The sequence below is a fragment of the Podarcis pityusensis genome (genome assembly GCF_964106645.2).
Source record: "Podarcis pityusensis genome assembly, chromosome: 5".
NCBI classification, from domain to species: Eukaryota; Metazoa; Chordata; class Lepidosauria; order Squamata; family Lacertidae; genus Podarcis; species Podarcis pityusensis.
Window position 1 is genome coordinate 54,236,024 of NC_138032.1, and position 16,765 is coordinate 54,252,788.

The 16,765-nt window shown below is 39.7% G+C and overlaps 1 protein-coding gene and 1 long non-coding RNA gene across 5 annotated transcripts in view; one reads left to right on the forward strand and one right to left on the reverse strand.

The window, feature by feature from the left end:
* Window positions 1–10,079, forward strand: part of LOC308477104 — a 191,596-nt gene extending 181,517 nt beyond the window's left edge. For both annotated transcript variants that reach the window (XR_013986385.1, XR_013986386.1), the window contains exon 3: window positions 6,283–10,079. This is a non-coding gene — a long non-coding RNA (uncharacterized lncRNA). The remainder of the gene's footprint in view (window positions 1–6,282) is intronic.
* FGFR2 (fibroblast growth factor receptor 2) overlaps window positions 1–16,765 on the reverse strand; it is a 112,252-nt gene that overhangs the window by 19,171 nt on the left and 76,316 nt on the right. For 2 of the 3 annotated variants that reach the window (XM_081005219.1, XM_081005218.1), the window contains 4 exons: window positions 16,452–16,596; window positions 13,694–13,890; window positions 3,934–4,085; window positions 795–916 (listed from right to left, as the gene is read on the reverse strand). In XM_081005219.1, coding sequence (XP_080861345.1) covers window positions 795–916; window positions 3,934–4,085; window positions 13,694–13,890; window positions 16,452–16,596 — 616 coding nt within the window. The remainder of the gene's footprint in view (window positions 1–794; window positions 917–3,933; window positions 4,086–13,693; window positions 13,891–16,451; window positions 16,597–16,765) is intronic. The other variant, XM_081005217.1, reaches the window with a different exon arrangement.

The window sequence follows — 16,765 nt, forward strand, 5'->3', positions numbered from 1 at the left end:
AGTACAAGATCCCTGACAGCACACTAAATAATGGGTTGGCTCCATAGTTAGTGATGCATATGTCACTCAAAAGTTATCCTAAATGGTCTTTTTCTTTGTTTATAAGCATTCCCTCTCATGCTGGAGGCTTTTGTTTGGGCAAAAGACATTTGAAGAATTACCTATTTTGTTTACAATGGCAGCCATTATTCAGGCATAAGTATAAATATGTATTTTTAAAATTAAGATCCCAGAATAAGTATAGTATATTTGTTTTATTACGGTCAATGACCAGTATCAAGATAAAATTACAAAATTTAAAAGCCCACAATTGTATAAAATCCCATACACATAAACATATACTAGATCCCAGAATAAATATCATCATCACCATCATCATATTTCTATATATTGCCTTTTACAAATGTTTGCACTCTCTCTCACACATGCACATTTTTTAAATGTGTTAAAAGAGACTAGGTCAGGTCCTGCCATTTGTTTACCTAAGGCATTTATGCTACAGTTGCCTTTCAGTAACTTTTAGCCAACCAAATGAAAGCATGTAGACTTCCCTGTGGATCAAATCAAGAGTTGAGGAATAAACAATTGTACCAAGACTTTGACTTGCTTGTAAATACCTGCTGCTAAAGATAAATAGGCTGTCAAAAGCACTGATTTATACCGAAAACTGCTGAAGCCTGAGGTGAACAAAATGAACTTTGGCCTTCTACAGTTAGAGAGTTTGGACGCCACAAAAGAAACATTATTCACAGAACCTGCCACCTCGCTCAATACTCCCTTTCACCCCATATTACCTTTCAGCATTTTCACTGCAACAGTAACGGCTTCTTTCGGCCTGTCTTTGTCGATTCCCACCGCTTCCGCCATAACAACTTGACCAAAGCATCCTTCCCCAAGGGGCTTCCCTAGCGTCAACCTAGGGGTGTAAACAGAGGATTAGCGCCTGGCATCTGATGAGGAGATGAAGTCGGTGAAACTCAAGAGCGAAAAATAAAATAATCTTTCAGCAGACCACTTTTGACCAGAGCATTTGTTGTAAGGACTAACAAGGGTCTTACTAGATTTCAGGGCTTGTGCACACGCCTCTAGCGAGTTTTCTGAGGAACAAATTCTGTGTGTGCACTTACCACTTACATGACAAACCCTCTTCATGTACTTGCAGAAAGAGGAGCTGCAATTCCCAGAGTAGTTTAGCGATCAATCTATCTTTCCAGGGAACTCTGGGAACTGTAGCTCTGAGGGGAATAGGGGCTCTCCTAACAATTCTCAGCACCTTTAGCAAACTACAGTTCACAGGATACTTTGTGGGAAGCCCTGATTGTTAACATGGTATGATTTGTACGGTGTGGATGTGGCCTTGTTTAATTCCCCCCTCCTTCGTTTTCCAGAAAGGCCACAAAGTGACAAGGAAGCTTAATTAGAGAGGATTCTCTTTTCTAGCGACTTTGGGGAATGCTTCATCTGAACCACCACAGAGCATGTGAAGAGTATCTTTTTCTTCACTGCTAAGTAATGGCTGTGTAAGAAAATAAGGCCTATTCATTATTCCCAACATATCTAGACACAAAGTGTTGTAAACTTTACAACAATGGTACTAGAATCTCCTCAGCCTCTTGATACTAATGGCCAAAGAACTTCCTGTACGAATGAAGGCAGAAAACCTTTATATTGATACAGTGAATCATTATTTGTGACGTACATTTTACCACTGTGAATTCAGAGAGATTTCTGCGAGGAAGCTCTTTGTTTGTCAATGTTGCAAAGGTGACCCAACTGCCTTACTTAATTGTAAAAGGTGCCCTCCCTGGAGCAAGAATTTATCTTGAAATGAATTGGGGATAAGTGATCCTGTTTTTCATATGCAGCTTTGTTTGTTTGTTTTCTTTGCTATTTGCTTTGCATTTTTGACTATTGTTTTTTCAGTTTTCCACAGCAGACAGATAGAAATTATTGTTGATAAAAAATCTCCGATTAGAAATTAAACACAGACCATATGTTAAACTAACAACAGAGCCTCTACTGCCTACCTCTTCCACTAGTTCTGGCAATGTGTCTGGTGCAAGAGGAGTCCACTGTATTCTCTCCTGGAGAAAATTAAGTGGGCTTGGCAAAATGCCATGATTAAAAATCAAATGGGATGAGTTTAAATAGGGGCTTTTAATTGAAAAAAGCTCTCAGTTTAATCATGCTGATGTGAATGTATACACTGGGCTATATCTGTTATGAAAATGGCATGCTACTTTGACAATACACAAAGACCAAAGAGTTGTATGTTTTGTGCATCCCCCCCCCCCCCCCGAAACCAAAATTGAATTTAAGATCTTGGCAGAAAGCAAACATTTGCATTGGAAAATGGTTAATTTATGTGCTCTTGTGCTTCTAATATGAACACAACAATTCTGTCATTGTGTTTCTGCGGACCCCAATCTAATAAACTGCTCTTAAGAGCCTTCTTTCATTACAAACCCTCTCCACCCACATTTATGCCGAATGCTGTTTTCAAACGTTTAATGCTCTAAGATTTTCCGCATTAATGTTTCCCCTAAGGGAAAGGGCTGACAGAATTATATAGACAGACCCCCACTGTTGACTAGAATCTTGCAGGTGGCAAGTGAAATTCATGGCACCATCTTTCATCCACATAATTAAGACTATTTCCATAAATACACATAAAAGATTTTTCTCCCTATTTTTTTTAATCAACAGGTAAAATTTCAAAAAAGTGCTTTTAAGTTTTCAAACAGTAGCACAGTTTCTAAAATGTTTCTATTTTTTCCTGTAAATTCAAAACTAATTAAAATTAATTATAGTTTTGATGTGTGTCCTGTTTCATTTCAATATTATAAGCTTAGCATACACCAGGCACTAAAGAGCATAGGTTGTATCGAACCGTGTTGTTCAGCTGACAGTAAGCTTCTCCAGGGGAGTAGTTTTCAGTGATTCTTCCTCTCCCCTATGGCCCCCAGTATTCTGGAGGGTGCCCCCAGGCCTGTGGAACTGATTTAGAGAAGGCTGAAAGGGAAATGAGGAATTACTGGAAATGGCTTCCCTCTACATCATGCATAGGCAAACTCGGCCCTCCAGATGTTTTGGGACTACAACTCCCAGCATCCCTAGCTAAAAGGACCAATGGTCAGGGATGATGGGAACTGCAGTCTCAACACATCTGGAGGGCCGAGTTTGCCTATGCCTGCTATACATTCTTTGGACAGAAACTGTACTGTCAACTGAGCGCTACTGTTGGATACAACTCCATATCAGCTCATGGTGGCAGTGGGGAAAGCTTTGCTCATGTTGCTTGAAAGCCCCTTAGCCCTCTTGATGCACCATCATGTTAGTCCTATTGATATACCACAGATGGCATTCCAAAAGTGAAAGGTAGCACATGACACTTAGGATGCATAAGAGAATCCACAAAATATCAATTTGTATTATTTAAAAAAGAATATTTTTTTAGTCTGTCATGGCTGCTGGAAGTACCAGTCTGGAAAAAGGGGAAGTCAATATGAGGGGCTGCAAATTGTGTCCATTAATTTCTGGGAATTAATTTAATGTTTCTTTGTCCATCTTTCAACCGAACAACATTTTGTCAAACAATAAATAATGGAGCTAGCATTCAAACGAGAAGAAATATATATACTTCTCCATTAAGGTCATTTTCTCTTTTTGGGCTGTTTTATACAAATATGCAGGCAGGAAGCTGATAATAAAGATAGTATCTCCTCAAGGAATACTACGTTCTTCAGAGGAAAGTCTTAAATTTAAATATATATAATTTGCCTACTACTATGGTTTGCCTTAGCATCAGCAAACGCAAATAACATAAGTGGAAGAACTGTAAATGAAAAGAGCATGGGAAGCATGGACTGAAGTCTCCTTGCTCCACAGTTACCAGAGCTATTGAAATACCATAAATGGCAAAATTTTGCTTACTTATCTCTTGGGAACTCCCATTTTGGATCTTCTGGTAGTTCATACTCTGAGACTCCTGCCAACATTGGAGCATCAGCATTGGAGGAGAGACGAGTGGTTATTCTCACCAAAGGTGTGTTGGAGTTCATGGAGGAGCTAGAGTCTGCAGACACCTGTTATGAGAATACAAGATGCAAAACGAAGATGTAATCTTGGTCCAATTACTGCAAACTGGCAACCAAGAGAGCAACCAAGCCAGGTCATAAATGGCACTCGGCTACTAAGGCACTGCACTTGAACATGACTTCAGGGTTCCAATCAGTTTTGCCTTACTTCTGCTAACTGGCTTAAGATGAGTTATGGCTACAAACCCAAACTTTTAATATTCTGATATAATTGGATAATTGCATTACTGTCACTGTTTGTAACCATCTTCCTCTCTCACTCTGCAAGTGAATATTTTTTTAAGAGAGCACTCTCTCTCTTGCTCTCTCTTTATGGTAACTTTTCTCTTAAAAAAATTAAGCACAACTAGAAGTGGTTTTCCATCCATATGTGTTTTTTAAAATTTGAAGCAAGCTTATTATGTTCATCAGTACATACAAGGAACTTGTCAAGACTTGAGTGACTCAGCTGAAACAGTGTTGTTACTATGTTGTTAAAAAGCACTTGAATTATCCTAGGTATCCAAATATTATTTTCCTATTTAACAGCAAACAAAATATCTGTTCAGATCTTGATGTATCTACTTAGTAAACTTTTAATCCACACAGCCAGGGAAAGTTATAGCACCTCTCCAATACTACGACTTGAATAATAAGAGTCTGTCAAATCCTAACAAAATTTAAATCTCCACTACTCTACAGATCAAAATGACAACAGGCCAATATGAATACGAAGTTCTCACATAATTTTTGGAAGTTCCTTAGGCACTATTGGACTCTCTAGTGATGGACACCAATATCTTTTTCTATATCACCAATAGTACTGATAAGAGTGTTCTTGGTCAATCTTACAGATAGGTGTGTTTGCAGTCAGTAAACAACAGCCACTTCTGAATGATCGCAGCTCCCCTTAGTAAGCTGAGATATGCCTGAGAGCTATGCACCTGCAGGCAGTTCCTTTGCTTCCCCATTTATCTGAGTGACCAAGGAAGCCACAGTAAGCTTCTGCTTACATCCAAAAAGGGAACTTTGGTTAATAGATTCCAACAAGTCAGGAACTGGAAGTTCATATCAACTCTGGCTTCCTGCCTTGTTTCACCACTTCTGTGAAAGGAAGAGTGAAACAGGAACAAAGGAGGCTGTGTGCTAGTGCATGAAGCTCATGCATATATCAGCTGATTAAGCCGAGATCTGACTGTTGGAATATGGTCACTGTTTGCAAAGTATCAGAACAGGAGAAATGTTTCTATGGTGTCTGGCCGGATTAAAAACTCCAGTATGAATTGTGGCCAGAGGGCTAAAAGAAAATACTGAAGACTGCTCATGTCTGATTCAAACATGAAAGTGGCAGGGTGTTTGCAGAAACAAAACAATTCCATAGGTTCAAGATTCCTGGATGCTATTTTAATAGGTTTTTCCCAAGGATCAGCAGGACAGAACAGTTCAGTGTCCAACCAGCCCCAGGCATGGAGGCAGATGTAGAGACTTACAATGCAATCCCATCAACCTCCATAGGGCTGGTGGCACACTGGCCATCTGAAAGCCTTGGCGGTAACATTCATCCCAATGACATAACATATGGATTTGGCCATAATGATACACACCAGAAATATGCAAGCCTACAGAGAGTGTTCAAGTACAGGGCACATGCAGCACACTCTAAGAGGCACAAACAACAGTCAACATGCCTGAACCTGTATGAGGTCACCACAACCTCCCCATTAGTTGTAGAAAGACGAAACAAACATTTCCCTGCTCACTGTTGCAACATGCAATTCCATTTGCAATAGGTTCAGGAACGCCTCAAATCTGAAACTAGAAAAGGGGCGCCAGGGAGGCTGAGCATTTGCTATCCTGGTGTCTCTACTCCCCCACCACACACACACACACTTGTAAGCCTTCAGTTGCTGATCACTGCTTCAATATTTGTCTGGGTGCAGTTTCAGTTGGGTTACCTACACCTACTGTAGTCATTTCGCAAAAGAGCACATTGAATGTGCAATGCAGTTCCGAAACTGAAGTGGCTTCACAATACTTACCACTTAACAAAACTGGACAAAGGAACTTTGTTTTCATAAACACTGTTGGAATAAGACCAAGCAATGATGCCACTTAATACATGGAAGTGCCATTCCATGCAACACAATCTGGTGGTTGATAATTCTGAAATGAATAGGCTTTTTCCTTTTCTATCTCTTCCTTCCAGATGGATGTTGAAATGTTTTGCAGCCCATAGCCTACTATCTTGTTAGAAGGACAGATGGACGTTCTCGTGCCAAACGTTTTCTTTATCACTTGACAAGAAGTACTTGAAGAGCAGGTGATTACAACGTTCCAACCCAAACTAGAAACTGCACATCTTTTAACACAAGATACCCGACCTTAATCATGGTATAACATTTTATTAAGACTTTGCATGCAAGTTATTTTATCAATTTCTACATGTTTTAAAAGCACCTTGAAGAGTTTCAAACTTGCTCCACAAACCAGAGTAACAAATGAAGTTATTTTCAATAAAACTGTGCTAGAAAAAGGAAAATATCACCTCCTATATATTTTTGGAATCTTCTATTCACTGTGACTTAGAACCTGCTGACCTGGTACAACATAGCTTTCTGAATGGCTGCAATGACACGCCAAAAACTAATCTAGCCTGAATTCAAACAACTACAGCTTAAGTAAACAATGTAAATATGCTTACTTAACATACTACAATGGCTAGCATGCTACAATGGACAGGATGGCTAACTGGCTCCAAGCAGTAGCTCCACATTTTTTATTTTCTGAAATCTTTCCATTTATTTTAATTTCATTTTGTCTTGAACTGTATTGAGATCTCATCATGAAGTTTCAAGAGAAAGGGCAGATTATGAGAGAAATTGGTAGAGAAACGCAAATAGATACATAACCTTGGTGTAAACTCTTGTGAGAAAGGAGAGCACTGAGCATGGTGGAAAGGCCTGGTTTGCATGCCATGCTAAACCATAGTTTAAAACAAACTATTATTTAATGTGAACAATCCAAGGTTGGTTCTGGGCTTACTGCTTATGATTTGTTTGCACGAGAAACAAGCCAAGAACCCGAGCTTGGACTACATGACAAGTCACACTCTGACATGTTTTGTCTGCAGTGTGGCAGCAACAGGACTATAGGAGGAGCATTGCGTAAACTTTGGGGCAGTGTAAGAAAGGCCCTGCTGGATCAGGCCAGCCTACACCAACATCCTATACTCACAGTGGCCGACCATACACCAATGGGAAGTCCACAAGTAGGAACTGAATGCAACAGCACTGTTCCCACCTCTGCTCCCTAGCAGTCTCAATCTCCAATGCATTTCCCTAATCTTATTTCAAAACCATCTTTTAAAACCATCCCTTCCATAATTTAGCCATGCATATCTAACAACATGTCAACACACTTCTCATCCACATTAAACCATTTTTTTTTTTATACTATGTGATGTGCAAGCTGTGCCAAACTGTAGTTGTTGCCCTTACTACACTACAAAATTGCCTGGGAATTTTTTAATGTGAATCCAAACCTGGCAGAAATTCAGTATAGCACTAACTTGGCCAAAATCAGTCCAACCCAACTCTATGTTGAGTGAGAAAATAGGCAATCTGGACTACTACAGAATGATGTTAGACAGCCTGCCCAAAGCCAGACGCTGTTTTTCAGAGTACTGAACTATGACTGTTTTAAAGTAAATATAGATTCCTTACATGGTACCTCATACATATTGGAAAATGATCTGAAATCTGCTCATTTCACCACTCACATATCAATTCACCAACATTTATCTCAAAGGTCACATCATTTGTTTTCCTAGACAGAGAAGAGTAGTGTACAGTTTTGCTGGGGGAAGCCTGTTTAAACTTTAAATCCATAGCTGCACTGTGTTGCACATGATGACGTTACAGGAAAAGCTTGAAGGAACACTTTGCCAATTCAGTCTACGTTTGCAGGGAGGGGAGCAAACTCACCAGTAAGTGTAACATCAAACAAGTCCTCAGTGTAAATACCAAGACTGCGTACAAAAAAATGACTCCATTCTAGAAGGAATATTCAGCATTAGCTATTTTTTTAAAAAAGGATCGGGCCAGTCTCAAAGGTAATGTATTTTTGATTGATTCATTGGAGCAGAGCATGGTATTATGGAAGCTGAAGGACTATTAAAAAAAATTGTCCATTGGAAAAAGAAGAGTATAGCAGCACAAGTTGGCCCAGGGTCTAGGAAGGCCTTCTGGGACCAGCCCACGCTTTTAAAAGCCTTGTTCTTCCACTGAGAAATAAAAAAGAAAAATGCCTGGGCATTTTCACTTTCTATAGGTTATTTCATTTTACACAGATTTGCTTCTTAGAGCCTTTTGTCTACACAAGTTAGAGTTGCACTCTGTCAAAGCCAACCTTCTGCAGGACTCAGTGGTGGATGGGGCTAGGGTGAAATTCTACTGAGAGGTCTCACATGGTAGAAGGTGCTCCTTCAGATCATTTCAGGCCTCTGGATTGAAATAAGAACATTTAAAGGAGGAAAAACATGTCTACAGCCCCAAGTTGAACATCAATGTTTAATATCAGACTACCAGTATCAGATCTTCCTTCCTGGTTCCTCCATTATTTAACTCTCTCCACATCAGAGTACATGGCAAACGGGATGTGGGGGAATGTGAAAGCTAGGGAAAGTAAAATGAAGGAAAAGCACACTGGGCTTTATGTGCAAACCTCATACATACAAAACCTACAACACCATGCTCAGGGCTTCAGCCATTCAATCAGAAGGAACAACCCCATGGCTCCTTAAACAAAACCACCATATTTCAGAGATCTTCACCTCACATTCTTAGGAGACGTTGTTTCCAGACACACACACACACACACACACAGTTATATACAGTAGTACCTCGGGTTAAGTAATTATACATTTTCAGGCAGAGCTGCACATTTCTATAACTGTTCTAATAAAGTTAAAATGACAACATCACTACAGTGGTACCTTGGGTTACATACACTTCAGGTTACAGACTCCGCTAACCCAGAAATAGTATCTTGGGTTAAGAACTTTGCTTCAGGATGAGAACAGAAATCGTGTGGCGGCAGCGCGGTGGCAGCAAGAGGCCCCATTAGCTAAAGTGGTGCTTCAGGTTAAGAACACTTTCAAGTTACGAACAGACCTCCGGAACGAATTAAGTACTTAACCCGAGGTACCACTGTACTCAAATCCATATATGTAAAAAATATTACTAATCTGTTGGAAGACTGATTTCTTTTAATATGACGTTTCAACTTCAGTGAGGCCCACAAAGCCCATGGTTGCCTTTGCCAGCCTGGTGTCTTGAAGCTGTTTTAGATTACAATTCCTGTTAGCCCCAGCCTTAAGGAGGGTGCCTTATGATACTCAGTATACCAGAAATTCCCATACCACAAACTGTGATTTTGGAAAGTTCGATACTTAATCCTATACATGTTTACTGACAACTAATGCTACGTCCTATGAACGTATTTCCAGGTAAGTAGGCATAGGACTGTGACTTATATCCTTTTGAGAAACCTGAAAGGTGATCTCTCTGTGTTATGTCATCACTTCTTGCAAGCCCCCAAGTGTACACAAATAATCTCCTTTGGGACTCTGCTTCTCAGCTTTAAAAAGTAAGAGTGCCATCAACCTTCTCTACAACTTCCAAGTCACCTAAACTAACTGATCCGTAAATCCTGTTCAAAGGTAATCAGGTTATTTACTCCTAAAGCTACAGATCACAAAAGTATGGAAGAACACCCTCTGCAACTTTTTATTTGACTGAACTGATATTTAGGTTACTGCCAACTCTTTTAAAGGTTTTTAAAAAGGAAAAGAAACAAGTCTCAAAAATACAACCAAGGCTTGCTGGGACTCAGTGCATTGCAACAAAAAAATAGGCCTATTCAACTAATCCAGGAACACACGCCTGTTAAACAAAACACCCTCTGTTTTTCTAACTCCTTCAGATTTACAGCAAATGTATGAAACCCTAACCTTTAATGTACAGAAACTAAACAGTTACTTCTGAAAATCTAAGTACATTAGTCTTTGCCTCTGGAAACCATGATTTCTCTAACTGCTGCTGTTGGCAGAGAGCATTACTTCAGCCCAAAAATGTATTGAGAACTATGAAAATAGAAACACATTTCCTTGCAATGCTTACAGCAGATACTTTCACAATCCAAAACTTAGCAGTGGCTGCACCTGAAAACATGGAATGGAATAAACTTGGAACAACATACAGAAGCATTTCTAAAACTACCAGTTGATACCAGAAAAGTATTTGGTTGGGGAGTATTTTTTTTACATGGGTAAAAAGGTAAGAAAACTGAAATGTCAGCTACTCAACAAAACCAGAACATGAACAACAGTGCATCAAGTTTACCATAAGCGTGCAGAATACAATGTTTTAAAGTTGGTTTATAGAGGAGTTTCATTGTGCAACTGCATGACAAATGATGGCAGTGAAGTCTGCTGTTGGCGAAGGAAGAGACAATTGATGAAAGAGTATTTAACAAACCAACAGACTGGGATAACTGCCCTTTGGAAAATGGTGAGTTTATGACAATCCATGGTCTGACCACTGACAGATGGATTATATACCAATGGTATTTTCTCTGTCATCACCACATGATCAGGTCATCTTGCTGTTTTCATTCCAGTCACAGCCCAATAATCTCCTTTTATTCCAGAGCTGATACAAATAGCCTATTCTAAGTGGACTTAGACTGAAAGCTCTCTTTAGTAGAGAATACAACATTCAACTTTTCCTGGCATACGTTGTTTGTGCAAATGCATGCACGTGTACATGACACCCACATACAAAGTTTAGTACTCCATAAGAGTAAATGAAATAAGTGTCTCTCGTACAATTGCTTAAAGCATTTTAATTCTACAAGTGGATTAAGTCGGCTCCCTAGAAGACTTTGGCCACACTGCCAGCTACATAGAGGCAACTGGGAAGCCTTTGAGTCTAAATTCTAAGACTCTTAATTTAAGCAGAATTAAGTCAGAGAGTAATTGTCCTATGCCATGGGATTTCAAGTGACACCTTGTGGGTACAAATTAATTGGGCAACTTTCCAGGGGCAGATACACATTGGCCTGGTTCACATATAAAGTACATGAACCTTAGGTTCATGCACTCCCTTTTCTGCTCCTCTCTGGCCACAAGGAACACAAAAGCACCTGCTTCCATTTTTACCTAACCATAGTTTGTTGTTCGCTTCCAGTTAAGAACTGTGATTAGTGTTAACTGTAGTTTATTGAAACAAGCCAATTTTGCTGGTAAACAATCCTGGATTGCTTCAATAAACTATAGTTAGCAGTAACCACAACATATGGCACAGAGAGCTGTAATAAGTAGGAGAGATCAGCACAAAACAGGAATGTCACCTTGCATGATCAGAAATTTCCACTAGTGCAAAACTACAACGGCATGCAAGCCTTAGCATTTATGTATATCTAAACTATAACCAGGGATGCGGGTGGCACTGTGGGTTAAATCACAGAGCCTAGGACTTGATCAAAAGGTCGGTGGTTCAAATCCCCGTGACGGGGTGAGCTCCCATTGCTCGGTGCGCTGCTCTGGTTCGCCAGAAGTGGCTTAGTCATGCTGGCCACATGACCCGGAAGCTGTATGCCGGCTCCCTTGGTCAATAAAGCGAGATGAGTGATGCAACCCCAGAGTCGCCCATGACTGGACCTAATGGTCAGGGGTCCCTTTACCTTTACCTTTAAACTATAACCGATACATATCTCTTTTTCTCAGCTGGGTTGAAGAATCAGTCATAGAAGGAAACAGAGGTCCATTCAGTCTAGCCTACTCCTACTTGGCATGGCCAGCAGTTTTTGTTTCGCTGTTCAAACCATTCTACCTAGGCAGCAGTGTGCTGCAAGTATGGAACAGCTGCACAGCTGAAAAAGACCTGTAGAAAAAGACCAGTCGGTCTGATAGTAAATTCTCTTTGGCTCACACATAGCAGTCAGTTAGATCTTCAGAATGAGCAAAACCCAAACCCTGAGTTTTCCAAAAACTCCCAGAAAATATTGGAGCAGGCATTCTATATCCTGTGGTGCAGTCCCTGAAGCCTTAGAGAAAGGGGAAGAGGCTGAGCAGAGAATCCAAATAAGACTTCAACGAAGCCTCATTGGTCAAATTCACGACACTTGCAGTTAAGTTGGTCTTTTTCTACATACCTCCCACTTGCAGTAGCTGAAACAACAAAACCCATTTGACAGGCAAGCATTACTATAGGTGAGATTGAAATAGGACATGAAATAGGACACATGGAGAGGACACATGATTCAATAAAGTTCCAAATGTGCACTCATTAATTATACTCAGCAAAAACATATCATTGTACACAATCCAATTCCACTGAAATCTGATTAAACACAGGACATGACAGGTACTCTTACTGATGGGAAATAACCTGAATTTTTTTTAAATACAATTTTTCCAAAAAATATTCAGTTTTTCTTTCTTAACACTGCTTCCTTCTGCAGTCCTAAATCATTGCACGAAAAAATTCCTGAAATATTTCGAGCTCCCCCTGCCCCCCCAACTTCAACATGTTCAGAAATCACTATATCCACTAACGGAATATAAACAAAGCATTCAACTCCTGAAAGTCCTATTTGCATTGAATATACATACTTTTGGAAAAGCTGCCTTCTTACAAAGGAAACAATAGAATATATTTTACAACCAAATGTTCGGCTCAGTTGAAGTGATATATATCCATGTCCAAATTTACAACCTTGCTGGATAACAACACTTGTGACCTGCTCATTATTTTTAAAAATACGATTCCTCTCTAGAAACAAACATATATTATAAAAATATATCATGTGAAATGTCTCTGCACAAGAATACTTGAAGGGAAGGAAGGGAGAAAACATTGAGGAGTGGGGGGGGAGCACAACTCCCTCCCAGTTATGCGTTCCTGTGTTTAGATGCTTTAGCAAAACATGTGACTTCCCCTTTATTCCACTGCCTGTGGCACCGGCTAATCTGATAAGTAGCTCAAATGGAAGACACACCTGAACATATACTATTTTACCTCTTGTGTTTCTTAAAAGTGTTCATATTTACCACATCCTCAAAAAGCTTTTTTTTTTTCATTTTCCACTGGAAATTTAATCACGCTTCCTCAACTTTACAGCATCAAAGTTCCTGCTTTGAGATTAAATAATTTACAGCAGCCCTGCTTTATTTGGCCTAGTGGTTTATTGATGTCAGAACCCAGTACGAGATTCAGGAACACAAGTCAGGTTCTGGAACCACACAAGTGAAATCACCTTGATCCAACATTAACTGTAACAGCTGTGCTCCCTAGCTTCAGACCTGGTGGAAGAGCAGGGTGCCTCTGAGCTTAAGCAGAGAGCCCTTGCGTCTCCACTCAACCACTACAGGATTCTTTGAGACACCAAGCTTGAGACAGGGAGTTATGGATTCAAAGCAAAATGGAGTGCTACAGCCTCTCTTCTTAGCAATCAAGTGCCACTTCAGTCCCACGTGTTTCATGAAAAACGATCTGCTGGCTTGTTTCGTTTATAGGATAATAGGTTTTTTAAACTCTTTATCTACTTTCTGTTACCTGTCTGCGCAGAGGAATGCGCTTAGTCAGCTTGTGCACGGCAGGCTGGCTACTGAAGTCCGGCTTCTTGGTGGAAGATCTCATGTGGCACAGAATGACTGTCACCACCATGCAGACAATCAGGAAGACCCCTACACAGTAAATGGCTATCTCCAGGTAGTCTGGCGAAGTTGGAAACGGTTTGTCTTCTACAGGGCCTAGAGTGCAAGTACGAAGGAGGAAGAGTCATGAGGAAAAATTACAAGGTAGCGAAAACAAATCGGCAGTACACATCAAACCAAGTGGTCCCACACCAGGCTTGCAATGAACTACACGAGATAAAAGAACACTGCTGATTTCCACAGTGTGGAAACAGCTACACTGAGAGTCTCCACACAGCCATTTTTCAAAGTGTCGGCTTAAGCTGGCTGCTACCTCGGCTAAGCGAGCTTAGTGAGGTACTTCTGGACAAAATCACTTTGGTATGAATAGCTGATCTTATTTAACTTCACAACGAAAGGCTAGATGCTTAAATTATGCCTGTGATCACCTTTTCTTCTCATTCTATTTTTCTTTTTAGCCAAGCTGCTTGAGACAGGGAAGTGGGCACATAATTCACTCCAGATGAATCAATATTTATCCCAATCTCCCAATCTCTGGCCTGAAGCAAATGACAGGTTTAGTAAAATAATTTTTCAAGAGCATTGTGTTTAACTCTGTGGGCCACCTGAACACACAATGAAAGGCAAACAAGCACTGAATTAGCTAGCTGAAAAGCAAGGCTTATGGGACGCCGAAGCATAACAAAGCTCAGGCATGAACTGGCCTGGTTTAGGTATCCAAATACTTCTACTGAAAATCAGGATTCACAAAAAGTGTTGAAATGTATTGGACAGCGAATTTGTATCAACAGCACATCTCTATGAACACTTACTTGGGAGTAAGCCCATTTAACATAGTGGGATTTACTTCTGAGTTAATAGGCACAGGATTTGGGCTGTAAAAGTCCATAGGAATTGAGTGGCTAACTAATCTTTGGATATTCTGAAAACAGCAGACTGCTGTGGATCTCCTTGACCACTTTCTCTTAACTAGGTCCACGCCAGTTCTCAAGTACCGGATTTAGGTATCAGCATATTCCCTGCCCCCTTCAAAAAGTAACTCATCCAGCTTTCTTCAAAATTCTTCAAGAATTCTTCAAACTGGGCTGTCACATAGCAGGAGGACAGTATGAGATTCTACTCTGACATTGGTAGATCACTAAGTTCCAGAACCAAAAAGAGAATGCATTTTTTAAAATAATAATAATAAAATTTACATATATTGGTATATATTTACATATATAGGTAAGTCTACGGATGGAAGATCACACTCAGATCTTAACAGCCCCTAGTCTGTGAATGGCATCAAATGGCAATGCTAGTTTTACAGTTATTCTCTTCATTAAGTAATTGCACGTAATTTATTTTTCTGTCATGATTTAACTAATTAAGAAAGTATTCCCATTTTTTACATTGCAATGATAACACTTTAGTTTATTAGGTGGGGTTTGACAGCAAATAAGAATTGTGACAAAGCACTTGTCAAGATATTTTTTGTTATTATTAATATTATTATTATAATCTGTTCCTAATACTTTTACTTCATTACTCTGAATCATCACCATCAGCATTCTGCAGCAATATCTGATCATTATGCAAGCAATGCACATTGCAACATGTTCTTCTGTCTCATTTTGTATTAATATAAGCATTCACTCAAACTGATTAAGAAGTGGTGCTTAAGCGCTTGCAAATATGGAAAGAACACTGCAAGCAGAAGCAACTGCAACTTTAAGCACTGACTACCTGTTTAGTGGTGAATGCACCTCGGAAGCCACAAAGGTTAATAGTTAAAGATGGTAGTAATGTAAGCTATCTCTTACATAAAGAGAGAAGAAATAACATAGAAACCTTGAGAACAACTCATATAGCAGCACAGTACTTAATGAACACATGCAGTTACCAAACCTATATTTTAAAAACATTAATACTTAATATATATCTTGACCAGCAAATTATTAACTGTGCAAGTAATTCGGCAGTTGCTCTGCATTGAACAGTTATAAAGCAAGAAAGTTTAATTAGTGCAGACATCTAAAACTATATTTTACGACAGACAACCAATTTTAGGCAATGAAGCGCATTAATGTGTGTTTCTGCTAAAAACAGAAACAACATCAATCCAAGCATGGCAATACATGCTTTGCAGAAAAGCAAAGTAGCTCATCATTTGCTTAGAACATGCAACATTTAAAGATACACCAAGTTGATTCCAAAGATTTGTAAAAACACCGCTTCTGTAATCACATTTCAGCACAGCCAATTCTCATATATACATGTGTAAACCCAGGCAATTTGACTGGGTTGTGGTATTTCATAAAATGCGACTTTGAAATTTCCCTTTAAAAACTTCCCAGGAGAGGATTTTTGAGTTTCTCTCAGGGAGAAGTTTATGATTGTTGATTTTTGGTTATATAATCAAGTGTCAAAGAAAGCCTCTTTTTTCCAAATTTATAATGAACATTAAGGTAATTGGGGGGGAGGGGATGTTTAAATGAAGTTTGAAAAAATTACAATTCATCTTTTTAAGTTGAAATGCAGCCTTTTGCTGCGGTGAAGAACATTTTAAAGGAAACCAAAAGTCCACTTCTGAGACAGAAGCTGTGCTAATTTTGCAGCAATCAACAATGAAGCAGGGGGAAGGGTAGGGGAACCACTGAAAGATAGCAGTAATATACCTGGCAGAACTGTCAACCATGCAGAGTGAAAGGATATCCCAATAGAATTACCCGCCAAGCATGTATACTCCCCCGCATCCTCAAAAGTTACATTCCGTAAATAGAGAACCTCAATCTCTTTGTCCGTGGTGTTAACACCGGCAGCCTAGAAAAAAAAGGGAAGCAAGAGAAAAGCTAGACATTTTAGGAATTCTTGTGGATGGGAAGTGGAGCCACGGGGAGCTTGGCACTTCAGAAGAAACGACCGGTGCACAGCCGTGGGGGGAGATCCCATCCACAAAGCCCTCAACCAAAAGGCAATTACCAACAGATCC